The 17,661-nt window shown below is 41.4% G+C and overlaps 1 protein-coding gene across 3 annotated transcripts in view; it reads right to left on the minus strand.

Moving 5' to 3' along the window:
- DIS3L2 (DIS3 like 3'-5' exoribonuclease 2) overlaps positions 1-17,661 on the minus strand; it is a 359,703-nt gene that overhangs the window by 290,588 nt on the left and 51,454 nt on the right. For 2 of the 3 annotated variants that reach the window (XM_082690641.1, XM_082690642.1), the window contains exons 2-3: positions 6,608-6,756; positions 5,906-6,063 (exon numbers count right to left, since the gene is read on the minus strand). In XM_082690641.1, the coding sequence (XP_082546767.1) occupies positions 5,906-6,063; positions 6,608-6,659 (210 nt within the window). In that variant the 5' untranslated portion in view covers positions 6,660-6,756. The remainder of the gene's footprint in view (positions 1-5,905; positions 6,064-6,607; positions 6,757-17,661) is intronic. The other variant, XM_082690643.1, reaches the window with a different exon arrangement.

Raw genomic sequence — 17,661 nt, forward strand, 5'->3', positions numbered from 1 at the left:
TTCCACTTGTAGCTCACTGTCTTCCTCTGCACCACCATTCCTATAAACACTTACAGAACTTCGTATCCATGTGGTTGATGAGACAACCCTAGCCAGTCACTCTAGCCACCTTTTTTTCTCCACCCACCCTAACCACTCTCCCCCATGTTCACTGCTGTCTCTTGGCACCACTGCTAATGATACCAACTCCAGACATGAAAACTCAAATATCACACTTTCTAATCACAATCTTCTAACCTTCTATTTCACTTAAGGTAAAAACCCCACTTCAATAATTCTTTGTCTTCACTAAGACTTCCAACCCAAGGAGCTGACCGCATTTTGTCCCCACACTATGTTCAGTGTGGCCACCTAGCTGCCATAACCTAGTTGCCATAACCATGGCCATCTAGCTGCCATGACCTGCTATTACCTCCTGCCCTTGCAAACTCTGAGTCCTGGGTCCACTCTCCCTCTTCTATTCAACTAGCAGGCCCTCTCAGTTAACCCCAACTATCTGCCTTCTCCATGCCTATACCCAAGGAACTGAACGTTACTGTAGGAAAATACCACACAAACAGGCTAATTAGCCTAACTTGGCAATCACAAACATGTTTTATTTGGCTTACAGGATGTTTGAGAATACTTAAAGCAAAGGGATTTCACACATAAGTATGTATTTCCATATTTTCTTGAAAAACCAGCTAACCCTCCATGGCAGCAACCACCTGAGTTGAACAGCAAACACTTCTCTTTTTTTTTTTTTTAAGATTTTATTTATTTATTTGACAGACAGAGATTACAAGTAGGCAGACAGGCAGTCAGAGAGAGGAGGAAGCAGGCTCCCTGCTGAGCAGAGAGCCCGATGTGGGGCTCGATCCCAGGACCCTGGGATCATGACCTGAGCTGAAGGCAGAGGCTTTAGCCCACTGAGCCACCCAGGCGCCCCGAGCAAACACTTCTCTTATATCAATAAAAAAAAAAAATCTCAAACTTATATAAATATACTACACATTATAGGCTGTTTTAAGAGTCTTATATCCATCAGCTAATTTAACCCTCAAATCAATCCTACTCCCTTTCACCAATGAGAACACCGAGGTACTGAGAGGTGCCCACCCATGCATCCTTCAAGCCCAGCCTTCCAGAGTCCTCGCTCATAAATGCCTCAGACTGCCTCTGCTTGACACGGTCATCACCAGGGCCTCTCTGCTCATTTATGCCATCTGCTCCCTTCCCCCAATACCCCAGCACCACCTTCCAGCCCTCTGTCTTCCCTGCCTCAGTTAATGGCAACATCATCCATCTAGTGGCTCAACTCAAAATTTAGGAGTCCTGCTTTATTCCTCCCTTTGCCTCGCCTTCACATTTAAGCCATCAGCCTCCTGCCAGTTCCAGCTCCACCATCGTCCACTCCCTGCCATCTCCACTGCCACCACCCTTCTTTCCTTGCCCTGTTTACTCCAATGGCCTTCCACATGGTCACCCGGCTTCCACTCGAGTCTATTCACCTCACACCGGTCAGAGAGGTATTTTTAAAGTATAAAATACATCATGCCCTCTCCCTACTGAAACCCTTCAGTTTCAGTAATTGAACTACTCTCCTAGCTGTGGCAGTTGCCTGACTTTCCAGCTTATTCCCGTATCTTAATTCCCTTTGCTCACTGTGTCTAACAGCTCCCTTCATGTTCCTCAAAAACACCAGGCCTTTTTTCTGCCTGCCATTCTTCCTCAAGCTGGTCTCTCGGCCTGTGATGATGTTCTTTGCCTAATTCTCCTGAGAGCTGGCTCATGTCCACCCGTCAGCTCTCAGCTCAGAAATCACCTGCTCAGAGAGCCTAACCACCCCATGTAAAGTGGCTCTAACTCTTCTTTCTCATCTTTCTTACTTCCCAAGCAGTGAGAAGCACATGCTGTAATTCCCTCTTTATGTCTTAGGTTGTGTTTGCCCGGCTCCCCCAGTGAATTACCTATCACACTCACTGGTATGTGCCAGCACTTAGTAGTCAAGAAACATGAGCTACTTAATGAATGCTACAGAATTGAAGCCCTCCCACCAGCTCTGCCTCTCATTTTATGAAGATTATTTGTGCCTTCTGAATGGTGGGGCAGTCCACTATAATGTCACTTCTATTTTTCCCTTTGATTCATACCCAAATGTTCTCCAGCTGATTTCACTTTAAACAAATGGTGAAGGTCCTAGAAACTCACCCATCTTGTCCTATCTTCCTGGACTAGGAATTCTTATAAGGTCCAATAACAACTTTATACCAATATTCTATTTTAGGGGAAACTGTGACATCATGCCTCAAGCTGCTCTAGGGGATCAACCCAAACCACCTTCAGCCAAAGTATCATCTGAGATCAGGAAACCAACCAATCCTAACATCATACCCATGTTACTCTGGTCATCACCCTGAACCTGAGTCCCCTCCAGGCCTATCCCGTACTTTCATTTCTTCCAACAAATCCTATAACAATCTCCTATACTGCACCTATGGAGAAAGGACATATGTACAATGTGACAACTTGATTACAAAGAACATTTTTTTCAAAATTATGTATATATGATCATGTGTTCCTGCTGGCCAGTTCAAACACAGGAAAGGGATTCCTTTGGTCACTATGGATTCGTCATTCCTACAGAGGGCAAAACACCAATGAAATGTCAAATTATTGTTCGAAGTACTGAAAGCAAAAGTATTATTCTACTCCCATTTTTAAAATAACTCCTTAGTATCTCTCAATAAAAGTTTCTTCTCTGGATGGAGAGAAAAAAAGGGATGTCACAATATACTTAAATTTGAATATAAAATTTAACAAATACTTACAAGTGTATCTAATAAGTTTACTTTTCTCCAACAGCATCTAAATAGCTTTTCTTATCTAGCTTTTTATCTTACCCATCAAGGCCTGCACATATAAAGTTCATATCAGAAAGCAGATGGACTCTGTTTCCCTGCTTATGAAAATCTTATTTACAGTGTTGTATATTTCACACGGTGACCTCATATCTGGAACCCATTCCTCTCCCCATCTGCAAAGAACAACTGTTCTCATCTGTGGGGGAAGGCTCTGGCTGCAGAGTCTCATGATGTCACAAGCCAGGAGGAATCACTTACAAACTCCTGGGAAAGAGTTGTTACATTGATCAGCTTTCTGTTTTTTTTTAATTTCAGCAAAGAGTTGCTTCAAAAGCAAAAGTTAATAGGAAGGAGCAAAAACTGTATCATTCCAGAATATTTTCCTCATCATATCTCTATAAATTCTATAACCAAAATTAGAAGCAATTTTTCTTCCAAGTAATAACAGTTTCCTTCACCCATCTTCAAAAGACAGTACCTTGATCCTTTATTCACTCAGTAAATAAATATTTATTCAATATAAACTTATTATGCATCAATCAAATGTCACACACTGGGCTAATTTGTGGGAATAAGACACAGCCTTCCCCACAAGAAAGTGAACGGTCTATTTGAGGAAACATAAATACCAAGAAATGGTAATAAGTTTAGCATAAAGGGTAAACAACAAAGTCAGCTTCAAGAAAGCAGTCATGGCCAATTCTGCTTGGAGAATTAAAATAAGGCTTCTCAAAGGGGGTAACATTTAGGTAGGGACTTAAAGTTCAAGCACAATTACATCAAGATAATGGGAGAAAGCATTCCAAGCACTAGGAACAGTACATACAGATTCATGGAAAAAGCAAATAGCAGAGTTTTTTTTTACAGGACAGGTCTTAAAGATCAGGGCAGGGTGAACAGAGCAGCATGTACCTGAAGGAGAGTGGCAGGAGATGAAAGTGGAAAGGCACAAAAGGGTCCTCATACGTGAAACAAGATGAGGGCCAAGAAACTTGTAGATAAAATGGAGCTCAGTATGTGGACTGAAGGATAAAGAGCAAATGAATGGATTAATGAAGGGACAAATGTCCAAATGCAGATTCAACTCTCCTAAGAGAGGCCTCGTCAAAGAAATCCAAGGAAAGTTAAAGAAAAGGGGGGGGGGGCTCACAGTACCTCTAAAATCAGAAAGATCAACTTGTTTGTTAAAAAGTTTTCCATTCAAGGGTGCCTGGGTGGCTCAGTGGGTTAAGCCACTGCCTTTGGCTCAGGTCATGATCTCAGGGTCCTGGGATTGAGTCCCACATCGGGCTCTCTGCTCAGCAGGGAGCCTGCTTCCCTCTCTCTCTCTCTTTCTCTCTCTCTCTCTCTGCCTGCCTCTCTGCCTACTTATGATCTCTGTCAAATGAATAAATAAAAATCTTTAAAAGAAAAAAAAGTTTTCCATTCAAGTCAATAAAAACACTAACACAAAAAGATATGAGCACCCCATGTTCACTGAGGCACTATTTATAATAGACAAGTTATGAAAACAATCTAAGTGTCCAGTGATGGAGGAATGGATAAAGAAATCATGGTGCATACATACACATACAATGGAATATTACTCAGAAATAAAAAAGGGATGATATCTTGCCATTTGTGACCACACTGATGGACCTCAAGTGAAATAGGCCAAACAAAGAAAGCCAAGTACTGTTGGGTCTCTTATATGTGGAATCTTAGGGGGAAAAAAAAAAAAACCTCAGAGATACAGACAGATAGTTGCCAGTGGAGGCGAGGCAAGGATACAGGAAAAGGGCAGAGAGTGGGTGGAGGGAGTCAAAAGGTTCCAATCAAAGAGTCTACATTAATCATATGTGCACTTGACTACAGGTAAATACAAAACGGTAATTAAAAAGGAAAAGAAGATGACAGCAGCTGTTCACTGGCTGGATCTTTGGCCAAAATCACAAATATAGAAGCTGGGCTCTGAATGAGAGAATGCATTCAGAATGGAACACAACCAACATTTTCAAGCGAGCCACGTAACACATGGCCATGCCTCTATTTACCAATCCCATAATTCTAAAATACACTTAATTCAAAGAATACGTGCCCTGCCTCACTCTCTATCTCATTACGTACTTCCTACCTCATACTTCATGCCCAAGGAGACCTACGCTGCCTTCTTCCACACTGTTTCACCAATCATGTTTTCATCGGTGCCCACCTTCCCCACACCTCCTTCTCACACATAGCACTCATGTAATAGGCCCCAACTAGTCATCCTCCCATACCCACCAAGAAGTCACCTCCTCCAGGCTCCCAGTTCCTCCCAACACCCTCCCATATACCCCAGTAACACTTTCATTTGAGCATTTACCATCTATCCCTAAATCACTCATTCCCAAGACTGCCTGCCTTCCCTGGGCTGGGAGCTGGGAGAACAGAAAGCCAGTCTCATCCACCTTCGCCTTGGGAGCACCCAGGCGGCATACTCCTAACTGTGTACTGTTCCCAGCTCACTCCTCACAGTGGATGCTCAACAAACTTCTGCTGAGCCGAACCACTGACCTAGCTTGTAAAAGTATTCTGTAAACTATAAAGCGCTCAACAAATATTGTCTGGTGCTGTTTACTGGTTCCTTCTCAACCCTCGTCTCCATCACTTAGTGTCCATGTGCTCCCGGCAAACTCAACTATCAGCGCTCCTTACAGCAAAACCCTATTTTCCACTTTGGTCTTAGTAGCGCACACTGGTCTGTCTGTTCAGAAAGCTCTTTCTCTTATCGTCACTTGTTCCAACTGTACCAACTGGTCCAATACATCCCTTCAATTAAGCACTCCTAGACCAAATAAACAATTCCTAGACAACCCTAACTTTAAGTAATGGCTCCTTCCTCTCAAATCTCAGAGCACTTGCTCTGTCTTGTGGTGCTTAGCACCCCAAACTGCACTGTGAGTGTAAGAAGTGGGAAGCCCTGGGCCTGCTCTCGAGCCATGTCCCTCAAGCACACAATGCAGAATAAACAGTTTAATGAGCCAGGGGTTACTTCTGATTCCACACAGCCAAGGAATAGCTGCCCAATATGTTTTAAGCACCTGGATAAGTGTTCCTCTCTTCAAGCCTTCTGAGACATCCTCCTTGGACATGTAGGTTTCAAATACGCTCTTTTTCTTCCCTCGTATGGACTTGTTCTTTGACTTTTTGTCACCTGGCGAAGCACCAACACCATGTGAGCCAACCACAGAGGACACACCTAGAAACATGAGGCAGCAATCAACTCTTTCCTCAGCCAAGCATCTCTGTATTTTTAAACTGGAGATATTTTACCTTTTTTTTTTAATGTAGAAAGACTAATAAAAGAATGAAATGAACAGATAATAATTTCAAATAGTCACAAAAAGGAAAGAATAGGTAACAAGCATAAAATAAGGAAACGTGCATAAAATGTACATAAATGAGACTTAAGTTTTAAATCAGCACCACAACATGCAGAGAACATAATCTGAATAATGGGTTCAATATGCTTTGCTGTTTATAGACACAAACTTTTTAAAATAGGAATTACTGAAAGAGTGTCTCTTTTCTAGAGGAAACTAAACAGCTGTACTCAATATAATAAATTAAGAAAACAAGAAACCACACTTAATTCTAGAATAAATAACATGGAAGAATATTTAATAGGTCACCAAAAGAATTACGGTGGCCCTCAGCCCTAGACCCGCCCTGTGCCTCCATTTCACTGTTATTTTATTTCAGGTCTCCAGTTGCTAGATGAGACTCCATTTTCCTTTTGCTACCTCTGGGGGTCCCCAAGGGCCGGAGGTTCAGCCTGAAGTCAGGATGGCTCATTACTGGTTCCAAGGTCACCTCTTCTCTCCAGATCCAGGGGGTCCTCCACTGCTCAGCTCAGAGTTCTTCCTGCCTTGAGTAGTTCAGTTGTCACAAGCTGAAACCAAAGAGAGACAGGTGACTGATGAGCACTTAACCTATGGTGTCCTCTGTGCTCTCAGAAATGTAGTACATGCATGATAAAAACATTGGCGGGGGGGCGGGGGGCTAACTGGCTCAGTTAGTTAAGCGGCTGCCTTCAGCTCGGGTCATGATCCCAGGGTCCTGCGATTGAGCCCTACATTAGGCTCCCTGCTCAGTGGCGAGTCTGCTTCTCCCTCTCCCTCTGCCTGCTGCTCTGCCTACTTGTACTCTCTATCTCTGTCACAGATAAATAAAATCTTAAAAAAAAAAAAAATTGTGGGAGGGAGGACCTCCTGTGTCCTTGTGTCACTCTCTCCTAGGCAGTTAGACAAGCACACCATCTGTCCTGAGTTTCTTTGTAATGTATCACTAGCCTGCTTGTCTGGGCCACTTCAACTAAAAACCTCCACAAACAGGGCAATAAGGTGGGGATGAAAGAGCTCTGCAGTTCCATTCAGCTTCTGAAATGGGTAAGAGTGGGAGGAAATAGAATTTTGAAAAAAGGTATAAAGATCTGGGATCTCAAGGCTATAATGAAATAGGTACTAAACTAGGACTTAAAAGATACAGCACTTACTAAGTTTCGCATTGGGCAAAAGACATTTGTTGATAAACTAAGTAAATTAATTCCTTTGTAATTCATCAACAAAATCTAATTCGCAGCCACAACTGGATATCCAAAACTATGGAGGGAACCCAGGTGATTCACTAGCTTTCAAAAAATGGCAACACTGCAGTTAGGCATATATGTCCCTACTCCTACCTGACATCACTTCTGGCCAATCATCTGTCCGCAAGCTCAAGGCAGCTGCTTCTAAGGAATCTAAGGCAGCTGCCTGGATCAGTAGACTGGAGTCCAGGGCCGTGGAGCTGGCCGCTGGCCTTCCACCTGGATACTGAACACATCATCACAATTTCTACTTTCTACTCTCAGCTGGCCACCAGCCCAGGGATTCCAGCCTATACTTGCAAATTTCCAAAATCCTAGTGGGCAGGCTTCTTTCCCATAAAATGTATCAAGATGTCATTCTCAACACTAGCTTCCATTTCCTGTAAATTTCCCACATACATCTTTCACTGAAATGATATAATTTTTCTCTAAAGTGAAATTAATACTTACTCAGGAAAAGAGAAGCTACAACGACAAAGGGTAATAGGCCACATAGCAATACATGAAGAGATTCAGAGGTAAAGTGGAAAAAAAAAAAAGGCAAAAAGGGAGGGAAACAGATGGTCTTAGATAAATAACAAAATAATGGGAAGGGTGCACACAGGAGGCCAGACTATCTGATGGTTTAATTCAGAAGGCATTCATCCACTTATTAACTCAACAAATACTTGGACAGTGTACTATACTAGGCACAGTGAAAAATACAAAAGCTAATTAGATTTCTAAAAATCATACCAATATAAAAATACAAGTTGGGAAGTGATAAGCAGTCTATTTTTTAAGTATGGGTAAATGTACCTATGATGGAAGAAAGAAAGTACCTGTGGGTCAGAAAATCTGAGAGAACTTCAGGAAAGCTGTGAAGGAAGAACTGAGAATGTGAGAAAAGCATGCTGCTGACAAAAGGAAACAAAAGTAGAGACACAAACAGAAAAACACAGGCAGGTTCTTACAACATTAATTCCATTTGGAGAGAGTCCAGCCTGTATGGAGGAGGTAGTGGCAAGGCAAATAAAACAAGTTGGAAGGGGATGCCTGGGTGGCTCAGTTGGTTAAGCAGCTGCCTTCGGCTCAGGTCATGATCCCAGCGTCCTGGGATCGAGTCCCACATCGGGATCCTTGCTCAGCAGGGAGCCTGCTTCTCCCTCTGCCTCTGCCTGCCATTCTGTCTGCCTGTGCTCGCTCTCTCCCCCTCTCTCTCTCTGATAAATAAATAAAATCTTAAAAACAAGTTGGAAGGTCTAGAAAACCAGCCCGCTTGTCAAAGGCAGTAAGGAATTTCTGAAGCATGAATGAGCAGAAGAGAAGAACGACAGATCAGAACTGTGTTTCAGGAAAAATGAACCTGGCACAGGAGTCAGTCATCTGGAATTGAGAAAGACAGTGGCAGCTGCACCTTAGGAAAGAAACAGAACAGACAGGAGAAAAAGAAAGGAAGGCCTGAACTAGAGTTGAACAAGCACACACTGAAAAGAAGAAACCCATGACATGGTATTATTTATTACACTGGACAAATTGGCACCACATGGCAGGCAGGCAGATCTGGAATCTTTAGAGCAAGAAGGTAGGAAATGTTCGAGATTTCAAGCAAGGAGACTGGAAGATTATAACATCACTGAGTTAAAGATAATGAATTCCACTTAGGGTGTTCCCTATCTCTATGTGAACATATACCTCTATGCATACCTGTACACATGGAAATGTGCCTCTATGAATACCTCTACCTCAAGTCTTTGGAAACTGGAGCACAAGTTAGATATATTAGCCATCCATTTGCATAAAAATGGTAACCGAGAGTTTTCTAGAATGGATGAGACTGCCAAGAAAGGCTGAGCTGATACAGAAGGAGCCCACAACAAAATCCAAGTTAGGACAACTTTTAGGAAATGCAAAGAAGAAGTAGAAAATATAACAAAGGAGCTAACAAAGATGTAGGAAAAGAACCAACAGAGTCAAATGTTAAGAAAACAAGATAGAAAATAACTTCCAAAGGAGAACGAGTTAATGATCATGACTGACAACCACTACTGAGTAAGAATAGAATTCATGGCAACCAACATTAAGGGGAAGGGTTGGGGACAAGCTGCAAGTGGGAAAAAGACAATACAAAACCAAAGGCCAGAAATGGAAATGGATGCTTTGTATCAAGTCCTGATGCAGGCAAGAGCTTAAAACTATTAGTTAAGTGAAATGAAGACAGATCTCAACTCAAATGTCCCAAGATCAGCTGCATCTCTAACTTTCCTTCACAGCAAATACCACCCCACCCCCCAGATGGCGTGATTTATACCTACCTTGTCTCTCTAACTCGGGATTACAAGGGATTTTTGGTTGGGCTCATTGTTATAACCACAGTGACTCCTATAGTTCCTGGGGTGGAATACGTATTCATTATTCACTTCTTAAATGAGTAGATGAGTTTATTTTCATGAATAAGCAGTTTTTCATTTCAAGTTCTTTTCAGTTCTTTTCAGTTTTTGTTTTCAAAAATGAGCAGAGCAGGATCATTCAGAGAAACTACATTAAAAACAAGTCAGCAGGATATGAGGAGTCAAGATGGCAGAGAAGTAGCAGGCTGAGACTACTTCAGGTAGCAGGAGATCAGCTAGATAGCTTATCTAAATATTGCAAACACCTACAAATGCAACGGGAGATCAAAGAGAAGAAGAATAACAATTCTAGAAACAGAAAATCAACCACTTTCTGAAAGGCAGGACTGGCGGAGAAGTGAATCCAAAGCTAGAGAAGATAGACGGGGGGGGGGGGGGGGGGGGGGGAGGGGGGGGGGGGAGCCTCCCAGCAAGCGGCGGAACAACGGAACACAGAATCAGGACTTTTAAAAGTCTGTTGTGCTGAGGGACATCGCTCCAGAGGCTAAACCAGGGTGAAGCCCATGCGGGGTCAGTGTGGCCTCAGGTCCCGCAGGGTCACAGAAGGATCGGGGGTGTCTGAGTGTTACAGAGCTTGCAGGTATTAGAACGGGGAAGCCGGCTACAGAGACAGAGCCGAGGACAGGGTTACCTTGAGCGGGTCACAGGCTCGGTGAGCTTGGAACACGGCCGGAGGCCAGGGAGACAGGAGTAAATGGGTGCTGTTCTCTGAGGGCGCACTGAGGAATGGGGGCCTGAGCTCTCGGCTCCTCCGGACTGGAGACTGGGAGACCGCCATTTTCATTCCCGACCTTCGGAACTCTACGGAAGCGATCAGGGAACAAAAGCTCCCAAAAGCAAAACCAAGCAGACTACTCAGCCCGGCCCCTGGTAAGGACGGTGCAAGTCCGCCTGGGGCAAAGACACTTGTGAATCACTACAATAGGCCCCTCCTCCAGAAGTGCCATTGTATTGCCTGTAAGATGACTGTTACTTGGTCCAGCCAGGACCAAGTTTACCTACCAAGGAGTGCGGTTTCAATACCAAAGAGAGGAGCAGAATTCCAGAGGAAGAGAAAGTAAAGCCTGGAACTCATGGCTTTCTCCCCATGATTCTTTAGTCTTGCAGTTAATTTAATTATTTTTTCAATTTTTTTTCTCTCCTCTTCTGCTAATTTTTTTAAACTTTTACCCTTTTCTTTTTTTTAAACATTTTTAACTAGTTTATCTAATATATACATATTTTTTCTTTTTTTATATTTTTCTTTATTTGTTTTCTTTTTTTAATTGGGTTTTTTTTTTTTTTCCTTTCTGAACCTCTTTTTATCCCCTTTCTCCCCCCTCACAATTTGGGATCTCTTCTGATTTGGTTAAAGCATATTTTCCTGGGGTCTTTGCCACCCTTTTAGTATTTTGCTTGCTCCTTCATATACTCCTATCTGGACAAAATGACAAGGCAGAAAAATTCACCACAAAAAAACAAGAGGCAGTACCAAAGGCTAGGGACTTAATCAATGCAGATATTGGTAATATGTCAGATCTAGAGTTCAGAATGACAATTCTCAAGGTTCTAGCCGGGCTCAAAAAAGGCATGGAAGATATTAGAGAAACCCTCTCGGGACATATAAAAGCCCTTTTGGGAGAAATAAAAGAATTAAAATCTAACCAAGTTGAAATAAAAAAGCTATTAATGAGGTGCAATCAAAAATGCAGGCTATTGCCTACTTGTGATCTCTCTGTCAAATAAAAAAATAAATAAACCTTAAAAAAATGCAGGCTCTGCTAAGATACATGAGGCAGAAGAAAGAATTAGCGATATAGAAGACCAAATGACAGAGAATAAAGAAGCTGAGCAAAAGAGGGACAAACAGCTACTGGACCACGAGAGGAGAATTTGAGAGATAAGTGACACCCTAAGACAAAACAACATTAGAATAACTGGGATTCCAGAAGTAGAAGAAAGAGAGAGGGGAGAAGAAAATATATGGGAGAGAATTTCCCCAATATGGCAAAGGGAACAAGCATCAAAATCCAGGAGGTGCAGAGAAACCCCCTCAAAATCAATAAGAATAGGTCCACACCCCGTCACCTAATAGTAAAATTTACAAGTCTTAGTGACAAAGAGAAAATCCTTAAAGCAGTCCAGGAAAAGAAGTCTGTAAAATACAATGGTAAAAATATTAGATTGGCAGCAGACTTATCCACAGAGACCTGGCAGGCCAGAAAGAGCTGGCATGATATATTCAGAGCACTAAACGAGAAAAACATGCAGCCAAGAATACTATATCCAGCTAGGCTATCATCGAAAATAGAAGGAGAGATTAAAAGCTTCCAGGACAAACAAAAACTGAAAGAATTTGCAAACACCAAACCAGCTCTACAGGAAATATTGAAAGGGGTCCTCTAAGCAAAGAGAGAGCCTAAAAGTAGTACAGCAGAAAGGAACAGAGACAATATACAGTAACAGTCACCTTACAGGCAATACAATGGCACTAAATTCATATCTCTCAATAGTTACCCTGAATGTTAATGGGCTAAATGCCCCAATCAAAAGACACAGTGTATCAGAATGGATAAAAAAACAAAACCCATCTCTATGTTGCCTACAAGAAATTCATTTTAAATCCGAAGACACCTCCAGATTTAAAGTGAAGGGGTGGAAAACAATTTACCATGCTAATGGACATCAGAAGAAAGCAGAAGTGGCAATCCTTATATCAGAACAATTAGATTTTAACCCAAAGACTATAATAAGAGATGAGGAAGGACACTATATCATACTCAAAGGATCTATCCAACAAGAAGATCTAACAATTTTAAATATCTATGCCCCTAACGTGGGAGCAGCCAACTATATAAACCAATTAATAACAAAATCAAAGAAACACATCAACAATAATACAATAATAGTAGGGGACTTTAACACTCCCCTCACTGAAATGGACAGATCATCCAAGCAAAAGATCAACAAGGAAATGAAGGCCTTAAATGACACACTGGACCAGATGGACATCACAGATATATTCAGAACATTTCATCCCAAAGCAACAGAATACACATTCTTCTCTAGTGCACGTGGAACATTTTCCATCCTCGGTCCTAAATCAGGTCTCAACCGGTATCAAAAGATTTGGATCATTCCCTGCATATTTTCAGACCACAATGCTCTGAAGCTAGAACTCAATCACAAGAGGAAATTTGGAAAGAACCCAAATACATGGAGACTAAACAGCATCCTTCTAAAGAATGAATGGGTCAACCAGGAAATTAAAGAAGAATTGAAAAAATTCATGGAAACAAATGATAATGAAAACACAATGGTTCAAAGCCTGTGGGACACAACAAAGGCAGTCCTGAGAGGAAAATATATAGTGGTACAATCCTTTCTCAAGAAACAAGAAAGGTCTCAGGTACACAACCTAACCCTACACCTAAAGGAGCCTCGGAGAAAGAACAAGAAAGAAACCCTAAACCCAGCAGGAGAAGAGAAATAATAAAGATCAGAGCAGAAATCAATGAAATAAAAACCAAAAAAAAAAAAAACCAATAGAACAAATCAACAAAACTAGGAGCTGGTTCTTTGAAAGAATTAATAAGATTGATCAGCCCCTGGCCAGACTTATCCAAAAGAAAAGGGAAAGGACCCAAATAAATAAAATCATGAATGAAAAAGGAGAGATCACAACTAGCACTAAAAAAATACAGATAATTATAAGAACATACTAAGAGCAACTCTATGCCAACAAATTTGACAATCTGGAAGAAATAAATGCATTCCTAGAGACATATAAACTACAACAACTGAACCAGGAAGAAAGAGAAAATCTGAACAGACCCATAACAAGTAAGGAGATTGAAACAGTCATCAAAAATCTCCAAACAAAGGCACCTGGGTGGCTCAGTGGGTTAAGCCTCTGCCTTCGGCTCAGGTCATGATCTCAGGGTCCTGGGATCGAGTCCAGCATCAGGCTCTCTGCTCAGCAGGGAGCCTGCTTCCTCCTCTCTCTCTCTCTGCCTACTTGTAATCTCTCTCTGTCAAATAAATAAATAAAATCTTAAAAAAAAAATCTCCAAACAAACAAAAGCCCAGGGCCAGACGGCTTCCCAGGGAAATTCTACCAAACATTTAAAGAAGAATTCCTATTCTCCTGAAACTGTTCCAGAAAATAGAAATGGAAGGAAAACTTCCAAACTCATTTTATGAGGCCAGCATCACCTTGATCCCAAAACCAGACAAGAATCCCATCAAAAAAGAGAACTACAGACCAATATCCTTGATGAACACAGATGCAAAAATTCTCACCAAAATACTAGCCAATAGAATTCAACAGTACCTTAAAAGGATTATTCACCATGACCAAGTGGGATTTATTCCAGGGCTGCAAGGTTGGTTCAACATCCACAAATCAATCAATCAATGTGATACAACACATTAATAAAAGAAAGAACAAGAACCATATAATACTCTCAATAGATGCTGAAAAAGCATCTGACAAAGTACAGCATCCCTCCCTGATCAAAACTCTTCAAAGAGTAGGGACAGAGGGCACATACCTCAATATCATCAAAGCCATCTATGAAAAACCCACCGCAAATATCATTCTCAATGGAGAAAAACTGAAAGCCTTTCCGCTAAGGTCAGGAACATGGCAGGGATGTCCATTATCACCACTGCTATTCAACATAGTACTAGAAGTCCTAGCCTCAGCAATCAGAAAACAAAAGGAAATTTACGGCATCCAAATCGGCAAAGAAGTCAAACTATCACTCTTCGCAGATGATATGATACTATATGTGGAAAAACCAAAAGACTCCACTCCAAAACTGCTAGAACTTGTACAGGAATTCAGCAAAGTGTCAGGATATAAAATCAATGCACAGAAGTCAGTTGCATTTCTCTACACCAACAACAAGACAGAAGAAAGAGAAATTAAGGAGTCAATCCCATTTACAATTGCACCCAAAACTATAAGATACCTAGGAATAAACCTAACCAAAGAGGCTAAGAATCTATACTCAGAAAACTATAAAGTACTCATGAAAGAAATTGAGGAAGACACAAAGAAATGGATAAATGTTCCATGCTCCTGGATTGGAAGAATAAATATTGTGAAAATGTCTATGTTACCTAAAGCAATCTACACATTTAATGCAATTCCTATCAAAATACCATCCATTTTTTCCAAAGAAATGGAACAAATAATCCTAAAATTTATATGGAACCAGAAAAGACCTCAAATAGCCAAAGGAATATTGAAAAAGAAAGCCAAAGTTGGTGGCATCACAATTCCGGACTTCAAGCTCTATTACAAAGCTGTCATCATCAAGACAGCATGGTACTGGCACAAAAACAGACACATAGATCAATGGAACAGAATAGAGAGCCAGAAATAGACCCTCAACTCTATGGTCAACTAATTTTCAACAAAGCAGAAAAGAATGTCCAATGGAAAAAAGACAGCCTCTTTAATAAATGGTGTTGGGAAAATTGGACAGCCACATGCAGAAAAATGAAATTGGACGATTTCCTTACACCACACACGAAAATAGACTCAAAATGGATGAAGGACCTCAATGTGAGAAAGAAATCCATCAAAATCCTTGAGGAGAACACAGACAGCAACCTCTTCGACCTCAGATGCAGCAACTTCTTCCTAGGAACATCGCCAAAGGCAAGGGAAGCAAAGGCAAAAATGAACTATTGGGATTTTATCAAGATCAAAAGCTTTTGCACAGCAAAGGAAAGAGTTAACAAAACCAAAAGACAACTGACAGAATGGGAGAAGATATTTGCAAACCACATATCAGATAAATGGCTAGTATCCAAAATCTATAAAAAACTTATCAAACTCAACACTCAAAGAACAAATAATCCAAACAAGAAATGGGCAGAAGACATGAACAGACATTTCTGCAAAGAAGACATCCAGATGGCCAACAGACACATGAAAAAGTGCTCCATATCACTCGGCATCAGGGAAATACAAATCAAAACCACAATGAGATAATCACCTCATACCAGTCAGAATGGCTAAAATTAACAAGTCGGGAAATGACAGATGCTGGCAAGGATGCGGAGAAAGGGGAACCCTCCTACACTGTTGGTGGGAATGCAAGCTGGTGCAATCACTCTGGAAAACAGCATGGAAGTTCCTCAAAATGTTGAAAATAGAACTACCCTCTGACCCAGCAATTGCACTACTGGGTATTTACCCTAAAGATACAAATGTAGTGATCTGAGGGGGCACATGCACCCGAATGTTTATAGCAGCAATGTCTACAATAGCCAAACTATGGAAAGAACCTAGATGTCCATCAACAGATGAATGGATAAAGAAGATGTGGCATATATACACAATGGAATACTATGCAGCCATCAAAAGAAATGAAATCTTGCCCTTTGCGATGACGTAGATGGAACTAGAGGGTATCATGCTTAGTGAAATAAGTCAATCAGAGAAGAACAACTATCATATGATCTCCCTGATATGAGGAAGTGGAAATGCAACATGGGGGGTTAAGGAGATAGGAGAAGAATAAATGAAACAAGATGGGATTGGGAGGGAGACAAACCATAAGTGACTCTTAATCTCACAAAACAAACTGAGGGTTGCTGGGGAGAGAGAGGTTGGGAGAAGGGGGGTGGGGTTATGGACATTGGGGAGGGTATGTGCTATGGTGAGTGCTGTGGGGTGTGTAAACCTGGCGATTCACAGACCTGTACCCCTGGGGATAAAAATATATGTTTATAAAAAATTTAAAAAAAATGTCATCAAAGAATAGGAAAAGAACACAGGACCCAGGAAACAAAGTTGGAAAGAGTAAGCCAAATAGTTGGGCAGAAAATCAGCTTGCCTCTGGGTATCAAAGTACTAGAAGGAGAAGGAATGATTCCAAACAGAGAAGATACTAAACATAGTATGAATGAACAAGAACCTTCCCAACAACATAGGTCGAAAGGCCCACTAACCCAGGAGAAATCCTGGGCACCCCTACCTTAACACACTGAAAGGACAAGTCAATTTCTAATCCTCACCAGTGAGGGACACTGATGTATTGCCCAAATGCCCACTAGTTCCCAGAGAGGGTGTCTTATCACGGAAATAGCTGTATATTCTAAAGAGATGGGCTGGGGTTAGGATGAACAGGCAGTAATGATCAACAGTGCCCCGTGGTACAAAAACGCAGAAACAAGGTGGAATGGGGGGATAGGCACTAGACTTGAGAAGGAGTAAATCTGAAGAAACAATGGAGTGGTGTCTTAAGACCCTTTATATTCCCCAAACCTGGCACAATGATACTGCAGAGTGGATGTGCCCAAAAATTTGAATAAATGAAGTCTATTTAGAGCAGAAACAGCTTATAATGAATACTCACTAATGAGAAATTTAAGCAGAAGAGCCAGGACTATGGTAAGGCATGCCACGCACCTAGGATGCAAAATTTATAAAGGCAAAATCATGCCAGTACCAACCCCACACCCTGCACTTGCAGGACTTGGAGAGAGACTTGTGAAATGTTCATCCCCTAGGCATCTTATTCGCCTTACCCTCTATCTCGGCCCTGATAAGAAACAAAAGTTATGAACCCGGGCAGTAAAAAAAAAAACGCAAGGAGATAAAATTGAAAGAAAAGTTTAAAGAGAGAAAATGTTGAGCCTATTCAGAAGGTAAGATGGAGCCAACAGAAAGCATGACACAGTAAAACAAATGAAAGAACACACTATTGATGGAATAGACTTTTTAAAAATTTAAAATAAACCTCACACTGAGGCAGGATCAAGAGGGCAGAGGAGTAGGAAACCTAAACTTCATCTAATCCCAGGAATTCAGCTTGGTAGT

The sequence above is a fragment of the Mustela nivalis genome, assembly GCF_964662115.1.
Source record: "Mustela nivalis genome assembly, chromosome: 11".
NCBI classification, from domain to species: domain Eukaryota; kingdom Metazoa; phylum Chordata; class Mammalia; order Carnivora; family Mustelidae; genus Mustela; species Mustela nivalis.